At 45.1% G+C, this 19,941-nt stretch overlaps 1 protein-coding gene across 3 annotated transcripts in view; it reads left to right on the top strand.

The window, feature by feature from the left end:
- fmnl1a (formin-like 1a) overlaps positions 1–19,941 on the top strand; it is a 283,407-nt gene that overhangs the window by 185,871 nt on the left and 77,595 nt on the right. For all 3 annotated transcript variants that reach the window (XM_041173399.1, XM_041173402.1, XM_041173400.1), the window contains 2 exons: positions 4,544–4,620; positions 6,204–6,297. In XM_041173399.1, coding sequence (XP_041029333.1) covers positions 4,544–4,620; positions 6,204–6,297 — 171 coding nt within the window. The remainder of the gene's footprint in view (positions 1–4,543; positions 4,621–6,203; positions 6,298–19,941) is intronic.

Here is a 19,941-nt window from a genome sequence, read left to right as displayed (position 1 = left end):
GCATGGAATGCTTTGCCATGAGGAATCATTAAAACTGAGATGACTGGATCTTTTCCAGCCGGTAAAGATAAATATTTGAAGCAGAGGAAAATGCAAGGCTTTGAGGAAAGCTTAGGGCAATGGGATTGGTTTTGGGTAGGCCCAGCAAAAAGCTGACAGCGAGGTGATGGGCCAACTGATCTCTTTAAGCACAACAAACACTATGGCCAGAACTTTCCACGGCAGGGCCAGAGAGCCACTGATATCTCTGTTCACATTGGTGGGACCGGAAGATCCCACCAACATGAGGGGCTGGAAAACTCCGGCCTGTGGTTCTGTATCTCTGCGTAGACTGGCTCCCAGCTGGGACACTACAGCCATTGCACATGTGCAGTGACAGCATGGCCTAAACAAAAGATGGCACCATGCAGCCTAGGGCCTTGAGAGGTCAAATACCCACTAGTGCAACAAATCCAACTTGTCATGTGCACTGGAATTCTAGAATCTGACAGGCATCCACCAAAAACTGCTGCCAGATTACTAGGGAAACACCAATACTTAAAATTAAGTTAAGATTAACATTAAAGTTAAGTAAAAACTGCAGTTAAGTGGGAGCCACTTGCGAGCAGTTGATGACAATCCTATTATTTATAAATTCCCTTAGGATTGGAGTTGTGACATCATCACTCTGTGCATACCTCTTGGGACAGAGGCTTGGCTTTGTGCGATGATCGATGTCAATTGAAATAAAAATGGCCCGAGATGTAAATTGGGCAGCTAGCTCCCTATCACCTGTTTTACACGATTGCACAAAACCACGATCTACCCACTTGTGACTTAGCATGTGTTCGTCATGGTGTTGCAAATTGTTTTAAATATGAAATAAACAAGTTTCTCCTAACCTGGAGCTGAGAACTTGCAAGCAGCATCTAATCTAAAAATTTACCTTGCCAACAGTTATGCTGTATCTTACATCAGGAGCATCTGTTTACAGAAAGTACACTTGGTGGCTGGAAAGAGACCAGCCAAGTCCAACACAGCCACACCACCCATGTCCCTGCCGTCAGCAGCAGAATAATACATAGTGGATTACCTGGTTTAAAGCTCTTGTCTTTGTGCAACAGCATAGCTATGATTTACAGCAAGCAGGAGATCCATTAGGAGAGGTTTTCTGAGTTAGAAATTGCACTCTGTTATAAAGCAAACAATCACTATCACAGCACCAATGGCTGCTGTTCTGAATTTTATTATTTATTTGTTCATGGGATATGGGCATCACAGGCAAGAACAGCCTTTATTGTCCACCCCTAATTGCCCTCTAGAAGGTGGCAGTGAGCTGCCTTCTTGAACTGCTGCAGTCCATGTGGTATACAGCCACCCACAATGCTGTTCAGGGGGAATTTCCAGGATTTTGACCCAGTGACAGTAAAGGAATGGTGATATAGTTCCAAAGTGTGTGTCTTGGAAGGAAATTTGGAGGTACTGCTATTCCCATTCTTGCTGCCCTTGTTTTCTCAGTGGGAGCAGTTGTGAGTTTGGAAGGTACTGTCGAAGGAGCCTTGCTGAATTGCTGCAGTGCATCTTGTAGATGGTACACACTACAGCCACTGCGTATCGGTGGTGGATGGGGCACAGTTCAATCAGCTGCTTTGTCCTGGATGATGTCGAGCTTCTTGATTGTTTTTGGAGCAGCACTCATTGTATTCTGTGTTGTGCTTGTCATGTTTTGTGTCTAATTTAAATAAGGCCCGCTTTTGGCAAATTTCCCCTATTCAGATTGGTGATCGGTGTCCAAAGCTGCTGATTGGCTAAGTGGTGTCTGGCATTTTCACTTGAGCTGTGACCCAATCAGTAGCTCTGGGGACCAAAACCTGTTTTTTCCAATTAGTGAAATGCTCATTTCATTATTTATCCCCTCATTTCATTGAAATTCAGTGCCTATTTTGTTTTTTTTTGCACATCCCTGTGGTAGAGACCTCAGCCACACCCTCTGATATTTCTTTCCTAAAGCCCTCCGTGTCTCTTTCCAAAAACCTCCTAAAACCCACTTTCTCATCACCCTTCTGGTTACTTGTAATCTCTCACCTCCTCCACAGCTCAGCTTAGTTCCATTTATCTATTTTAAACCTGTGCTTTTCCCCATCCTGGGACTTGCCTGTTTTGCTGTATTAATTCAAGTTGCTGGATGTCACCACAAGACGAGATTAATTCAGTGCAGACAACAAACCCATTACATTGACTGGAGCACTCCAACCTTCAAACAAAAGAGTTACCTACTGCGAGATGTAGGCAGTGAAATGTGTTTTTGTTTTGGATTTCCAGCATCCGCAGTTCTTTGCTTTTATCTCTGAGTGAAATGTGTTATTGGACTAAGCCCTATCCATTTTTGTCAAAGCTTACAAATGAAAGGAAATTATTGAATGCCAGACTGTGACTTGTGAGGATGTTAAATCGCGAATCCTGATGGTGTTTAATTGGGAGCACGTTCTGCTTAATGCAGTATTAACAAAGCTGGCAAATATTTGCCCTTTTGAGATCCCAGACCCAGTTTAGCAATTTCCAAATTGAGTAATTGTGCTGGAGCTGGAGTTACGCTTCTGAGTTGGAATGAAGCAATTAGCACATTCCTGGTATTTGCTGACTCTGGGCTGATCGAGTGCTTAAAATGATTTAGGAGTTACATAAGTAACAATTTGCGATCATTCCCAATAAAATTCCTCTCATAGTTCACCTCTTCATTTTCATTCCGGAGGATCTGTGGCCTGTAGTTCAATCAGATGGAACAGGCCAGAGGAGCTGAAAAGCCTTGTCCTATTCCCAATACAATTAATATTTTACCTCACCTTTAATTTCTAATAACATTTTTAGCCTGAATTTATTTTTGCATGTGGTAAGACAGAACAAATTACCTTGCTTAATTTGAACTGCTTCCAACCTTTCGGAGTCGATGTTTCACTTTGTAAGTTAGCCTTAAAAATATTCAATGACCCTGCCTCCATTGCTCTCTGGGGAAGTACATATCTACACTGACCCATATTTGGTGTATATCCATGCTTGTATTGATCCACAACTATGCACACGCTCCCAGCCAAACTTGTACTCACGCACGCTCAGTCACGCATGTACTGTCAACTATACCATTAAGCATGAACATGCCAAACACAACATTTTTGCAGGGGTGCTCATTTGGTTTGGACTCTGGGAGACCATGAGCCAGCCAGTATTTAAACTCTAAACCTATTTCACTGCAGCCATATACTGTACAAATTCACAGCAGCAATCTTCCACAACGTGTCTGTCCTTCTGATGCTGTCTCTCAGAAGAGCTACAGAGATGATTGGAAGAAGTTAAATGAGTGTTATTGTCTGGGCCACCATGCTGCAAGAGGGCAGATGGAGAGTGGGAATTTTATTGGAATGTGAAAGCTTTACACTAAAGTTGAGTTATCTCCTGTACCCTCGTCTTCGTAATGGCCATTGCACTAGGTTCAGAGCAGGATTATTTTAAGAAATCTGATCAATCTCCTGTATTGCACCCAGGGTCAGACTGAATATAGTCATCAGGCAAGACAGGGAATAATTGGGATCAGACTGTGCAGCCATAATCCAGCTCTCGATGAATGTCATAGGGGTCAATTTTAACCCTGACAGGTTTCTTGCGAGCATGGGTCATGTGAGTGCAAAACACAACAAACCAATCCCATATTAAAGTGTAGGCTTGGTCTGTTTTTAGTGAGTTTACTAGGTCTGGCCTCTTGCATGTGCTAATGAGGGGCCTGTTTTAGGATCCCTCTGGATCGTTGGGCTTCCCCAAATGGAGCAGGCCCAGCACCTGTACCACTCAGGCTTTCTTAAGTAGATGCAGAAGGAAAAATCAGTAAAACTTGGAAATGAAGAGTGCCAGTAAAACTTGTCCAAAGTGGTCTTGTATACCTTAAAATGAACCACCAGTATCTCTGGCACCAATATTACTAGTTTTTACTGGTATTTGAAAACTTTCAACTGGTTTTCCTTCATGTGGCCTAATGAGTGACCATCACCAATAAAAAAAGTGAGTATTTTTTTTTCACCTTGATGTGGACCCAGGATGAGTCAGAGAGCTCAGGGACTTAACAGAGGACCACTGCCAGCTCGGCAACTGGCCTGAAATCGGTCCATTGACAATGGGTGAACTAGGGGTCTGACTGGTGCTGGCAGCTCGCCTCAGTTTCAGGTTGGCCTGTCAGGCCTTCCTGCCTCAGCACCATGGTTACACAGCCAAATTGGGCCATAACTAACTTCCATCCCTTTGTATTTGCATATGACTGTCATGTCTTCTACAAAATAAAAGAACCCGGAAACAGTCTTACAAGCCTTTTTTTTAAGGATTTCCTTGTCTTTGGGGTCTATACCCCCAAACCTCAACCCATCTTTTCTTTTTCCATCTACTGACTGACATGTGGAACATTTGAAGTATTTTCTGTTTTTATTTCGATGTCCAGTGTTGAAACCGTTTTTGTATTGGTGTAGATATTCCCAAATGCTATGAGGCAGCTCTCATTGTTCTCCATTGTGTTTTCCTCTAGTCTGGATTCACCTTGGTGATGGAACATGAACAGTGTGTGAACGAGATCACTCTCAGTCTGAACAATAAGAGTGCAAGGTAAGAGATCCTGGGAAGCTCATAAAATGAGCATCAGGCAAGAGCATAATCACAGCCATCCTAGCATGGCTAATTTCACTTGATTGGTGGTTCTGTTGTTACTAGTTCACAGCCAATGCATTTCCAGAAGCTGCTGGATAGGGATCAGGAGTGGGCATTCCAGCCACTCATTTCCTCCTAAACCCAGAGGAGTCAAGATTAATTGTGCTGTAATAATGCAGCGTTATTGTAACCCTGATGGAGCCCGGAATCAAACCTGAGCACAATGCCCTTGTTATCAATTAGCTATGTCCTGTACGGATAGTAATTAAACCGACCCTGATTACCATATTGTAGCCAAAAGAGGGCAAAAGTCGTGTTCATCTGCATGGGCGCAAGTACAAAAAGGCTTCACTTGGCAAAGCAAGTCAGCTGCATGAAGGCTGGGGGGGGTGGGGGTTAGGGTAGAAGGATGGAGCAGAGGCTGGGTCTAGGTGGCAGACTAAGGGGAAAAGAGAGAAAGGCTGTCTGGGTGCCCTTTAAATGTGGCACCCAGACTTTTGACCCCATGAGGTAACGGCAGGGAGGGCAACTTCCTCCCCGCCCCCTCATGAGATTCACCATGCTCCGCACGGATGCGAAAGTAATGAAATGAACAGCGCAAGATCGCATGTGTTCAGCTGTCCAGCCACAACTGGCAATCACTCCCACTTGCTGCCATGCACTTAGACTTCAGAGCAGAAGATTCTGCCCTCTGGCATCAGAAAGACCCATGGAATCTTTGAGACTCATCTGCTTGATCCCAAATGTTGATAATTCCACATTCCTCAACTCAAAAAATGCAATACTATTGAGGACAAATAGCTCTGTTTGATCGCAGCCCATGCACTACCTTAAACATGCACTCCCCACCACTGGTGTCCAGTGCCTGCAGCAAGTAATATCTACAGGATACACATCAGAAATTCACCAAGACATCTTCTACAGCAATTCCCAAACCTGTAACCTCTAACACCCAGGATGACAAGAAAAGCAAGTGCAAGGGAACAGAATCATCTCCAACAAACCCTCCCAAGTCGCACACTATCCTGAATTACACATATATCGCTATTCCTTCACCGTAACTGGGTCAAAATCCTCGAACTCCCTATCTAACAATGTTCGTGTTAAGCTGCACAGATGCACAGCCACACAGCAGTCCAGAAGGTACTGTGTAGGCCTTGTTTCACTTAAATAACCCGCAGTGACCACTCGAAAAAATTTAAATGGACTGTGCATTGAAAAAGCTGCCAACACACGACAGGGAAATTTTAAAGACAACGTTGCCAGCTAACAGCACTGTGGGTGTGCCTTCATCACATACGTTACAGGTGCCCCACCACCAGCTTCTTAAGGGAACCTAGATTTGGTGATAACTGCCAGCCTTTCCAGGAATAGCCATGTTCCAAGATTGAATATTAAAAAATCCTTCTGAAAACCCTCAAATGCTTTCTTGGTAAAGTATCTATCCTACTCCCTCTTAACCTTGTAGGTGAATCCACTCATCTGCCTGCTGTTTAATGTGGTTGGAGGTATACTAAGCACCTCATGCTTTCTTTCTGCAGGACCAAGGCACTGGTCCTGGAGCTGTTGGCCGCAGTGTGCCTGGTGCGTGGAGGACATGACATCATCCTTTCAGCATTTGAGAACTTCAAAGAGGTAGCAAGTTTTGCCATCCATTTCCTGTAAGATGTGCCTGTGATGCCTGAATGGCCCAGAATCGTGCCATTAGTGACAAATGTGCTAATGTGTTTGTTGGGATCAAACCTAATTGCAGGACCTGTAATTTTTAACTATTTTGTTGCAAATGCTGATCAGCATTCTGGAGCAGGTGGGCAGGTCCCAAACCACTTAGATTTGGGTGTGGAATGTGATTTAGGCATGGTTGGTATTGAATTGTGTTTCTATAGCACCTCTTCCAATAGCAATGGGATCTTCCTTGACCACCTGAACAAGCAGGTGGATTAACATCTCATCTAAAAGATAGGGCCTGCGATGGTGCAGCTCTACACTATTGGTGCTAATCACAATGTGCATGCCTTTCTAAAGAGGTGAGAGGGGGTGTGTTGGGGGTAGTGGGGCTAACTGGTTGCTCTTCAAAAGATTGGGCAGGCTCAATGGGCCAGATTTGATCCTTGTGTGCTTCCCTATTCTATCATTCTATGATTCATGCCCCATGATGCTTCAGCTTCTTCAGCTTGTTTCTGAAGTTTACTCGTTGTTGTTTTGTAGACAGGAAAATGGCACACAGCAAGCTAAGGGGAGATGGTAGCTAGTGGTAATGTCACTGAACTAATAATCCAGTGGCCCAGGCTAATGCCCTGGGGATATGGGTTCAAATCCCACTATGACATTAAATTATTAATATAAAGCAATAAGTAATGGTGACCATGAAACTATCAACAATTGTTGTGGTTCACTTCAGGGAAGGAAATCTGTCATCCTTACCTGGTCTGGCTTACATGTGACTCCAGATCCACGACAATGTGGTTGACTCGTAACTGTCCCCTGAAATGGCCTAGCAAGCTAGTCAGTGCAAGGGTAATTAGGGATGGGCAACAAACGCTGGCCTTGTCAGCGACGCCCATGTCCCATGAACGAAAAGAAGAAGCAATGAGACGAATGAGAAAGTAATCTGTTTTCATAATGTTGGTTGTGAGATAAACATTGACCAGGACACTGAGGAGAAATCTTCAGCTCCTTATTCAGTCGTGACATGGGATCTTTTATATCCATTTGAACATGTTTACCAGCTCATCCAAAGGATGTCATTCCAACAGCGCTCGCTCAGTATTGTACTATCATGCTAATCGCAGTATGGGTGAGTACACCTTTCCAAAGAGGTGGATTTCACCATTACCTCGATGGTAATGCTTCAGTGAAAAATATAAATGCCATCCCATCCTATCTCTGTTATTGTTGCCCGCAGTTCAATCCCAGCAAGTGTTTCAATGCCCTGTGTCTTTGCCTTGACTGAATTTTTACCGTCAAAATGTTCCCAGGAGGACAAGTAACAGACCTTTTTGTGATTGCGACTTTTAAACAGTTCAAATGCAAGTATGGGAGTTTTGTTTTGCTGCCCTGGAATCTAGCCTATAATACTAAAAATGGAGGATCAAATAGCAGCGATAGGGCTGTTTCTTTGCCAAGCAGTAGTGGATATAAAGGGCTGGAGGTGGCTGGGTAAAGGGAGTCGGTAAAATTCCCACCTCAGCTCACCCGCTTCGGGGGAAAGTGCCAGGAGAGATAGGATTTTCACTGTTGGGGGGTGGGGGTGGTGTTGGCAGCATGGGCAGGAAAGAGTTCGGAGACAGTCACAGGAATGCTAGATGTTGAGGTGGGCTGTTTATTTATTTATTTTATTCGTTCATGGGATGCAGGCGTTGCTGGCCAGGTCAGCATTTATTGTCTATCCCTAATTGCCCTTGTTCAGAGGGCATTTAAGAGTCACCACATTGCTGTGGGTCTGGTGTCACATGTAGGCCTGACCAGGTAAGGACAGCAGATTTCCTTCCCTAAAGGTTATTAGTGAATCAGATAGGTTTTTACAACAATCAGCAATGGTTTCATGATCATCTTTTAATTCCAGATTTTTACTGAATTCAAATTCCACCATCTGCCATGGCAGGATTCGAACCCAGGTCCCCAGAGCATTATCCTGGGTCTCTGGATTATTAGTCCAGCAATAATACCACTACACTATTGTCTCCCCCACGGGCCCACCTTGGTGCTGCAAGATCCCAGTTATATTGAAAAAGTAAGAACTTCCAGTTCTCACTCCACACACCCCTCACTCCCTCACACTCCCAGTGCCCCATCTATGCACCCCCATGCAATGTATGCCCCCCACTACTCACCCTCTATGGCCCCTCATGCCCCCATGCCAATAATGCGTAATGAGGCTTGGCTGAAAGCCCAGACTCCATTGGAATACTGACACACCTGAGCCGCAGGGAAGATGTTGCTTGATTGACAGCTCTGGCTCTCTGATCTATGCTGTCAATTTCACAATGTTTATTCAGGCAAGATAAAAAAGGTTTCAAGTGTTTGCAGTTAAGCTATTGAAACTTTAAGGGTATGGGGATGACTGACACTTTTATTGGCCTGTAGTAAAAAGGAGCATTTTTTAAAAAGTGGAAAAAGTGAGTTTTTACAAGATTTAAAAAAAAAAAATCCCATTGTCACTATGGTGTTCAGTGGTACTATACCATGTATAGTGAGTAAATGGGCATGGAAGTACCATATCTTGGCGTGGGGGCATGAGGGGCCATGGGGATTGTTTAGGGGGCATACCTTGGCATGGGGGCATGAGGAGCCCCCTTTCAAAAATGAAGCACCGATCCCTCAGGTACTCCCTTGCGCGTAGAGAAAAGTTTTAAGCTGGTACTGGGTTGTTGCTTTTGCAGTTACTCAGGACCAGTTGTCTCAGTTGCAGTCAGTGAGTTGGAATGATGAGCATCCAGTCAGCTGTTTGAAACCTGGAGCTCGTGCATCACCCACACAATCTGCATTTAATCCTTGTGCTGTAAGAAGACTCATAGTGAAAGATTTCACAGGGCAATGGGTCAATCTCTTTTCTTCACTTTTGACCTCTGGAATGAGCTTTTTTGCCAACATTTGACATTTGACATTTGTGGACGGTCCCGTTACATTAGAATTAGTCACTATTAACAGGTGGGCATTCTAGAGATGGCCCTCCCAATGTTGTGCATGCTCGTCCCTGCCTGTTACTAAGTGTGGGTTTTTATCCAGTGTTCCCTATGATAAGAAGAGAGTATGGGGGTGGGGTACCGAACTGACTGCAGCCTCATAACCAGCCATGCCTGAAATGCCTTTTGTCAAATAAACTAACAGCTGGCACTTGCAAAAATACCACTCTCTCTGGAGATCAGAGCTATAGCCCATGTACGACCTGATCTTGGCCATTTCCCAGATAAAACTAAATAGAATGCCTTGGTTGACTGACTTTACTTTAACAACATCCCATTTCAGAGCTGCCACCTTTTGTATTAACGCTTACAGTTATATGGCAACGAATCACATTGAAAATCCTCAAAGCACTTCACATCCGTAACTGAGTCTGTAGTGGGTTTTGTAGTTTTGTAGGTTAATTCAGCAGCTGTTTTGTGCATCAACAATTACCCCATACACAAAAACTTAGTGAGCAGTTAAACATTTCTTGGTTGGCATTTGTTGAATGATGTTGCCGAGGACATCATGAATAGTCCATGAATCTCTAATGTTCACCTGATCAGGTAAATTGAGCCATGGTTTAACATGTTACATAAATAACAGGGGAATACTGTGAATAGAGAGAGGCAGTGGCATAGTGGTATTGTCACTGGACTAGTAATCCAGAGACCCAGGTTAATGCTGTGGACTAGTATTCCAGAGACCCAGGTTAATGCTCTGGATTAGTATTCCAGAGACCAGGTTAATGCTATGGACTAGTATTCCAGAGACCAGGTTAATGCTATGGACTAGTATTCCAGAGACCAGGTTAATGCTCTGGACTTGTATTCCAGAGACCAAGGTTAATGCTCTGGACTAGTATTCCAGAGACCAGGTTAATGCTCTGGACTAGTATTCCAGAGACCCAGGTTAATGCTCTGGACTAGTATTCCAGAGACCCAGATTAATGCTCTGGACTAGTATTCCAGAGACCCAGGTTATGCTCTGGACTAGTATTCCAGAGACTTAGTTTAATGCTCCAGGTACCTGGATTCAAATCCCACCCTATGGTAGATGGTGAAATTTGAATACAATAAAAATCTGGGATTAAAAGTCTGATGATGACCCAGGAAAACATTGCTGATTGTTTTAAAAACCCATCTGGTTAATTTAGCTGCCATCCTTACCTGGTCTGGCCTACATGTGACTCCAGACCCACAGCAATGTGCTTGACTCTTAAATGCCCCCTAAACAAGGCCAATTAGGGATGGGCAATAAATGCTAGGCTAGCCAGTGACATCCACATCCCATGAATGAATAAATGAAAAAAAACTCATTACTATACTAGAGTATTATCTAAAATTATATACTGGTGTTGAAATCAACTCACAGGGGTATAGTATAATGATTGTAGCCATATGAAAAGGGTTGAATTAATAATCTAGAGAATATGACTAAATTCCCACCATGTTAGTTTGAGAATTTGAATTCTGGAAATAAAAAAGGCGGTACCACTAAAAGTGACCATCAAGCTATTGGATTGTTATAAAAACCCAACTGATTCACAAATGTCCTTTAGGGAAGGAAACCTGGCCTTATCCAGCCCAGCCTACATTTGACTCTAGTCCCACTCTGTGGTGACTCTTAGCTGGCACCTTAAGTGGCTGCACAAGCTCTGTCAGACCTCAGGGAAATCAGGGATTTTTTTTAGTATTCATTCATGGGATGGACAAGGCCAGCATTTATTGCCCATCCATAACTGCATTTGAGAAGGTGGTGGTGAGCTGTCTTCTTGAACTGCTGCAGTTCGGACGGTGTAGCACAGTGCTGTTCCAGGATTTGACCCAACAACAATGAAGGAATGATGTTACTTTTTCAATGGTGTATGACTTGGAGGGGAACTTGCAAGTGGTGGTGCTTTCATGTTGCAGTCACCCATTCTTTGAGGTGGCCAAGGTTATGGCTTTGTCAAACGTGCCTGGGGCAGGTTGCTACAGTGCATTCTCAGGTAGTACATACTGCAGCCTGTGCACTGGTGGTGGAAGGAGTAAATGTTTAGTGTAGTAGATAGGGTGCCAATCAAGCAGACTGCTTTGTTTTCAATGGTGGAACTGCACTCATCCAGGCAATTAGGGAGTATTCAGTCACAACCCTGACTTGTGTCTAATGGATGGTGGAAAAGCTTTGTCGAGTCAGGAGGTGAGTTGTTCACTGCAGAATTGTCAGCCTCTGATTTTCTCTTGTATCCACAATTTTATGTGGCTGGTCCAATTATGATTTTGGCCAATGGTAATCAGCGTGTTGATGGCAGTGGATTCAGCGATGATAATGTCATTGAATGTCACAGGGATGGTGGTTAGGCTCTCTCTTGTTGGAGATGGACATTGTCTGGCACTAGTGTGGCATGAATGTTACTTCCCATTTATCAACCCAAGCCAGAATTTTGTCCAAGTCTTGCTGCATATGGACACGGAGTGCTTTGTTATCTAAGGAGTTGCAAATGGAACTGAACACTGCAATCATCAGCAAGTGCCCCTACTTCTGGCCTTATTATGGAGGGAAGGTCATTGATGAGGCAACTAAAGATGGTTGGGCCTCAGACATTACCCTGAGGAACTCCTGCAGCAATGTCCTGGGGCTGAGATGATTGACCTCCAATAACCACAACCATCTTCCTTTGTGCTAGGTGTGACAATCTTGCCAGTGATGCTCACTCTCTGCGAATGAATTTTAAAAAATCTTCCAACCCAAAAAAGGCAATCTTTCAATGTATCACACACAGACGGCGGTATTTAATTGGGGCCAATCAGAAGCAGACAGTTCTTCATTGCTGGGCAGCACCACTGGGAGGATGGTGGTTGCTGTCAGTACTACACCTACCTGAAGCCCAGGATCGCTGAGGGATCCAGGCACAGGTGAGTAATGTCAGGAAGGAGATGGATGGTGGGGGTTGCAGGGCAAAAGGAGAACAGGGGTTGGCAGCAAGGGCGAGGGGTGGGGGGTGGAGGTGGTTCTCAGTGGACTCCCCCGCCCCAATGCTGGGTCCCTTGATCAGGCACTAAGTGGCTTTGAATGATGGTTCCCACCCTGGATGCCCTCAGGCAACACCAATGGAGTTTGCTTTTCAGACTTCCTGTATGGTGAGACCTCGGCCCACTGCTGGGCGAACACCAGCGGCAGTGAGATGAGGCCCTCAGTGGTCATTAATCGCCCACTTAATGGCTTCAATTGGCATCACGGCAGCAAGGCCATCCACGGGCTTCCCATCACAGACTTCTTCGGGGCAGAAGCAGGGAGGTGGTGGGGTCTCCAACCGCCACCCTCCTGCCTGAATACATGCCCGCTCCAACGCCAAACTCACCACAGCGGAGGGCATTAAATTGTGTCCAGAGGCTGAGGGCTTACTTTCGTAAAGAAAATCATGTATGTTCCTCATGGTTGGGTGTAAATTATGGGCATTCGTCATTATATATATTGAAGTCGATCCTTAAGCAGCAAGATCCCACAAGCAGAAAATTTGTTAAATCATTAGTCGATTTGTTTTGGGGACTTGGATTGAGGGACGATTGTGGGTCAGGACATCTGAGAGAACTCCCCGCAGATTGGGCAGATGAGTCCTTGGTTTAATATCTTTATCGGATATTGCCCACAATGCAGCACTCCCTTAGCAGCACAGAATGTCCACCTAAGCAGTGTGCCTAAGATCCTGAAGTAGGGCTTAAGCCCATCATCTTGTGACACCAAGGCTGATAACCTTGAGCTTCTTTGGTACTTGCTGTTTTAGCCTGGATGCAGTGTTTGATCAAGAGAATAGTTTCAATGGGGCTGCTCCATTTATACTGCTGGCCAGCTTTATAGCTCCTTTGACTAAAACTAGAACAACATCTGTATGATTCCCTCCCTTACCCTGTAGTCCCCTCCAGTGTTTTTGCTGCCTGATGCTGGTGTATATTGTAAGAAAATGATAAGTATTAACATTTTCAAGTATCTCCCTACACGCTGGAAGAGGAAGGGAATGAAAAGTAGAATGAATCGAGAGCAAGGGAATAGCAGAATATAGAGAAAAGAAGAGTGGAATGAAAGGAATGTGAAATGGTAAATGGAAAAGGCAATAGGTGGGAGAACCTTCTGCTTCCATTAGAAAAAGTAGACTTTATACCCACTGCAACAAACTGAATTAAGACTAGGCATGGAAAGTTCTAGCACATTCTGGGTTCCAGTAGACAAAACGCTCTCCAGTCACGGCTTGGAGCTGATGTGAATGAGGGGATCGGTGCCAAGAGCAGCTGCATTTAGCACCATCTGGTGTGCAATACAGATGAGGTGCGAGGCTGATAATGAGATTGTGAAGCAGGCTCATCTGAAAGTTGCTTAGACACTATCTGTGGAGGAGGTTTGGTGTTCAGTGCTCAGGTTGTCTGTTGTCAGGTTGCATTCTCACGAACTACAATTACACAGGGAAACCGTGACGAGCAAAGAGCTGAATAATTTTGAATGGATTGAGCCAGTGCATTTAACAGTCTGATTCGTAATGAAAGCTGGGATTCTTCAATGTCAGGGAACTGCAGGTCAGATAGCCTAGTGTTTCACTGTGTTAGTGCTCCATAAGCAATTATAATAGCATTAACCCAACTTATTATTTAAAGGAATTTCCCCTGTGATCGAAGGTGTAATTGTACCTTGTGTAGTGGGGCTGAGCCACACAGATCGGCAGCATCCCTGTATCATCTCTTGTTCCACGGTGAGATGTGGTGGTGAGGGGTAAGGTAACTAATCTTTCGTATCCCTACTGAAGGGAAAAAAATAAATAGACTGCATTCCCGATAGCAACTTGATAGCAACTCATGATCTCCGATATGAATTTCCCCCTGGTCAAACAGACTGATGATATTTAGGCCCCCATTTTAAATGGGGGTGGGTGGGGCAGTATGGTGAGCGCCAGTCTTAAAGCAGGCTGTTGACCCGAGGATTCTGGGAGTGCGGAACTTCGGCTGATCTTAACAACCTCATTCCTAAAACTGTTCTCAGGGAGCTGCCTGAATCGGCCGGATCCCGACGTGTGGCTGGTGTGTGAGAGAGGGGATTTGATGACCAGAGGCTGCAGCCAGAGAGCCAGGTATGCAGTGAGAGGAGTGGGTGCTCGGAGTCACACTGTTAAGGCCACCACATGAAAACCGAGCACCGGTGTGAGGTGTGGAGGCCCAACACGGCCCATGAAGCTGTTTCTTAACACAAGCACACACTGTCAGAAGGCTTGGGAGAAACGGGAGGTTCACAATTGTCAAACAGTGAGCTGACTTTGATGAGTGCACAGCCACTAACTGCTGTCGCCTGTAGCCACGATAGCCTGAAAACGCCCGATCTCAAGTGATCTCAGAAGCTGAGCAGAGTCAGGCTTGGTTAGCACTTGGATGGGAGACTGCCTGGGGATACCAGGTGCAGTTGGCTTCCTTCTCCACCACCACCACCATCACCATCACGGAGGGTCCATGGGCTCAGTCCGTCAAACTGGCCCCAGGTTACTAAAGTTCCTGGAAGGACGGGATCCCAGGGGCAGTGTATTAGGCCCGTGTGGAATTTATGGATGACAGCAACCGATCCATCATTCGAAATGTGGAAGGACCGGCCCGTGAGGGAGATGTGCTTGCACTTTTGGAATCTGAGCATGACGCAGTAAGATTACAATAACAGATCCTCAAAACTGTTGCCAGCTGAAGCTGTTGTCGAAGTAATTGGTTATGGACATTTTCACCAAGATTTTTTGAGAAAATGGGACAATAAACATCATAAATAAGTAATCTTTAAAAAAAAACTCTGACTGCTGTACCCAATAGAACAATGCTCTGTTTCTCATTCTGGCACAATTGGGGGAAACGACCTCGAACTGCTTTCAGCTGGCTGTCCCATTCTCTGTTAGAAACACTCCGCATGGAGTGATGGGCGTGACAATTCAAGTTCATCTCTTCGCATTTCTTTTGGCTCCCATTCTCAAACGTTACAGTCAGTTAGGAAAGACATCGGTGATCTGGTCCATTTTACACACTGATCAATTTGTTTCACATTATAAAAGATTTCTGAAAAAACCTGGAAGTGTTGGTCAGTTCTTCTGGCATCAGGCACCTGAACAAATCCAATAACTCTGCCACCTTTCCATAATCCACTGATGGCAGAAATCCCAAATAACCAGAATCTCCTGGGCCAGAATTTCACTTTGATCGGACCAGCGTGCACACACCAGGCCCGAGCACACTTGAAATTGCATGAAATGACATCAGGCGAGCAATGCCGAGGTCGGTGGGTGCGCGTGGGAGTCAGAGCGGTACCCGCCGACAATTAAAGGGCCAACTAAGGCCATTAAAAACCCTACTGTCCACGATTTTACGTTGCCTGTGCGATTTTGTACTCGTTGCGTGGACAAGCGGGTAGGCAGGCCGTTTTTAACGAAACCTCATCCAAGGGCGGGATGAAATGTCCGGTGTTTAATATAATAAAAAAAGATATCTGGAGACTGATGATTTTTGAGTTCTCTTCTCAGGTGCTTGAATGTGCTGCACAGACACAACTTGGTGCATTTTTCTCTTGTCATTTAATCTGTGCAGCCCTGTAGCTCCCTGAGGCAGCTCCACCGCAGCTCTCTGCTTTCAGGGAGCTCTCGAGAAGCGCCCACCCACACCCTCACTTCTGCTGGCGCCCGCTCTCTCCCCTCCCCCCTCGGCGGCGCTGAGGCCTTCTCAGTGCACGTTTCACGCTGGCTGGCTGTTAATTGGACAGCCGGTGTGAACTTGCGTTTGGGGGCCGATCGCGAGCGGAAGCGCATTTCGCATCTGCTTCCGGGCCCATCGAATTGGTGCAGACGCCAAGCCCGAAATTCAGGCCCTGGTTTTGATAATTATATATTGTTACGCCATTTTGTTCTGTTTAGCGCAAAGGTTACCAGTTGAAATGTTCTCTGTATCCAGAATTGATGCATTACCATGTTTGTCAGAAATTCCTCTGTATTAATCTACTTATATTAAATGAGTTAACAAATGTGTTGGAACAGTGAACACAATGGACTGGATTTTAGCCAACACCTCTGCCCGCCACCCCCCCACCCCCTACCCAGTTGGGTGTGTTATCAATCAGGGTGGCATTTAAAATATGTCAGGTGCCCAGCCCACCTCCTTCCTGCCCACCCTGACCTGTTCCCCATAATAACGGGGGCTGGGTAAGGCACCCACTAGGCTACCCACCCTTTGGCCTATTGAGGCCCTTAACTGCCCAATTAAGTAACAATTAAGGGCCTCAGTCCAACTCCACTGCCAGCAAACACTGGGCAGTGGCAGGCCAGCCAGAGCACAATAGCTGTTTTCAAAATGGTTCCTTTGAATAGGCAGGGAAGAAGGACGGGCACATCAATCAGGGAGTGCCCTATGCGCATCAGGGGCATGCCTTCCCAAGATGACACCACCCCCTAATTCCCCCACTCCTGCCCTCCAAAACTCACCCCCCACCCACCTCGCAACCCCCCACCCCCAACTCCCTTCCCAGGCTCTCCAATCCCAACCCACCCTAAAATCCCTGGACCTACCTGGCTCCGGTCACCATGATCTTCTCCCCGGGACCTCCTTGCAGCCTCAGAGGTGACGAATGAGTTCTAGTGCTGCTGGATCTACTAGAGGTAATGGCCAATCAGATTAGCTGGCAGCTCTCAAGGGTGGGACTTCCTGTCCTCTGGGGGGCGGAATTCCAACTCTCGGCCTGTTTAACCTGACTTCAGCATGTTATAGCTGTGGGGCAGAATTTCTAAAAGAATTTCGAGGCCAAACTTCCTTCCCAGGGAGCAATCCACAATCCCCCACCCCACCCCACCCCAGAAATCCAGACCAATGACTTTATCCGAGCATACTTGCCGTTATATAAAATGTTGAGAGCTGGTTTACCCCCAGAGTGTCCGATATATTCAACATCATCTTCACCAGCCTTGCTCTTCTCCCTCAACCCCTCCTCGCCCCTCGTAGCCACTCACTCTTTCCCACTCTGATACAATCTGCCTGCTTTTAAAAGCCAATCCTCTTACTCCCTATTCACTCCTATACAATTTTCCACCACCTTGCTAGTGCCCTGCATCATTGCCTTGGCCATTCGCATGTCGTTTTCTACGGTTAATAAAATTGGTCAACAGGAATGTTGGTCACCTTCAGTTAATAGTATTCTGTAAGGGTGGCCATTATTGCAGCAATGTAGAGGGAGTTGGACCCGCTGACAGAGTTGGAAGTGCTTGAGGCTGATAGAATAGGACTCATTCCAAAGCAATATCACCTTTCTTTCTCATAAGCAAAATAAACCAACACAAAACATGGCACACATAAAAAATTTTACTGTTTTTGATGACTCGGGCATTCCTGGAGAGATTGATAGCTTTATCTCTTCTTTCTATTAGTGTGATTGATAATACTACACAGTCGCATAGCAGCTTAGTCAGGGGATTGTGAATGTAAAGAATCTGTTTCAGCGCATTTTCTCACAGTAAGTCTTAGCCTAGTTTTAACAAAGGAAGTGTGTACCGCACTCCATTCTTAGCGTCTCAGTTTCTCTGTTATTTATAGTAAAGTGTTTGTCATTTTCTTGGTGTGTTTTAGGTTATGATAGTGGGTGTTTCCCCTTAATGACAAGATAGGTATTGATCAGGAAGGCCATTTAACCCATCCTAGTTCATCCATCCAGAAAGAAACTCTTCAATCCTTCTCTCTTTCCAACTTCTTTCCTAAATGATTCCTGGGTTTTCGTCAAATCCCTACTTAGGAGACCATCCCATGTGTAGATCATTCCTTACGTGAAGACAAATACTCTAACATCAATCCTGAATTTTGTTCTTTCCTCTATTTGACCCTGTGACCCCTACTCCTCCCTTGGAGTTCAAATAGGGGCCCTGACTCACCTTTTCTAGACTGTTTACTATCTGATAAATTAATTAGATCACCTCTCGGTTTTCTCCTTTCGTGGCTCAAAAGCTCCAGTTTCCTCATTCCTTCCACATGCCCCAGTTCTCTGGATTGACTCTTCTGGAAAACCATCTGTGGTATTTGAATGACTCCATCATGTCTTATTGACCCTGAGTGTCTCATTGAATGGGACGCAGCACCCACAGCTATGTCAAATGTGATTGTAACATTTTTTAAATTCATTCTTTCATGGGATGTGGGTGTTGCTGGCAAAGCCAGCATTTGTTGCCCATCCCTAATTGCCCTTGAACTAAATGGTTTGCTCGGCCATTTCAGAGGGTAGTTATGAATCAGCCACATTGCTGTGGGTCTGGAGTTACAAATCACATGTAAGCCTGAAACAGTAAGGGGGAAGGGATTTCCTTCTCTAAAGGACATCAGTGAACCAGATGGGTTCTTACAACAATCAACGATAGTTTCATGGTCACCATTACTGAGTCTAGCTTTATATTCCAGATTTAATTAAATGAATTTAAATTCCACCAGCTGCCATGGTGGGATTTGAACCCATGTCCCCAAAGCGTTCGCCTCGGCCTCTGGCTTCCCATTTGAGTGACGTTATCACTACCACTGTCTCCCCACATCTTCCAACTTGTACTCGGTGCTGGGTAACAGTTTAGCATTCAATTAGTTTGATGCTTCGCAGGTATAATATCATGTTTATCAATAAACGCTTTTTTTTAATTTATCCTTAGCTTCGTTCATCCAGTCCCGTACATGGAGCACTTCTCTAGTGGCAGTACCTCATACTTAACCATATCCCATTTGATCCATCCTTGATCTGCCCACTTACATATTTAGTGTGTTTTGGTTTGTAATTACAGTATACTGTTACACAGTGTGAGTCTCAAGAAGTATGTGGTACCCCAGAACAATCAATCAGGATCTACCAAATTGCTAGGAGCAGTAACAGTGAGACTCCTAAGCCAATAGTGTCAGCTAATCCCCCAGATCTCCAGGCAAATGCTCTCTAGCTGCGGACATGTAACCGGGTTCCACAGCAAGTTGAGAATTATGAACTGCTTGGAACAATCAATTCAGCTGGGACATGGTCCTGTTGCTGGGAAGTGTTGTTGCAACTGTACAAGGCATTGGTGAGACTGCACCTGGAGTACTGTGCACAGTTTTGGTCCCCTTACTTGAGGAAGGATGTAGTTGCATTGGAGGCAGTTTAGAGGAGGTTCACTAGATTGATTCCAGAGATGCAGGGCTTGTCTTATGAGTAGAGATTGAGCAGTTTAGGCCTATACTCACTAGAGTTTAGAAGGATGAGATGAGATCTAATTGAGGTATATAAGATGCTAGATGGGATAGACAAAGTGGACGTGGAGCAGATGTTTCCCCTTGTGGGGCATTCTAGAATGAGAGGCCTTAGTTTAAGGTTAAGGGGTAGTAGATTTAAATGAGGAGAAATTACTTTTCTCAAAGGGTTGTGAATCTGTGTAATTCACTACCGCAGAATGCAGTGAATGCCAGGACGCTGAATAAATTTAAGGAGGAGATAGACAGATTTTTAATTAGTAACGGGTTGAAAGGTTATGGGGAGAGGGCAGGAAATTGGAGTTGAGGCCGAAATTAGATCAGCCATGATCGTATTGAATGGCGGGGCAGGCTCGAGGGGCTGAATTGCCTACTCCTGCTCCTGGTT

The sequence above is a fragment of the Carcharodon carcharias genome, chromosome 23 (genome assembly GCF_017639515.1).
Source record: "Carcharodon carcharias isolate sCarCar2 chromosome 23, sCarCar2.pri, whole genome shotgun sequence".
Lineage (NCBI taxonomy): Eukaryota > Metazoa > Chordata > Chondrichthyes > Lamniformes > Lamnidae > Carcharodon > Carcharodon carcharias.
The sequence above is the reverse complement of the archived record's forward strand: the minus strand, read 5'-3'. Positions and strand labels throughout refer to the sequence as shown.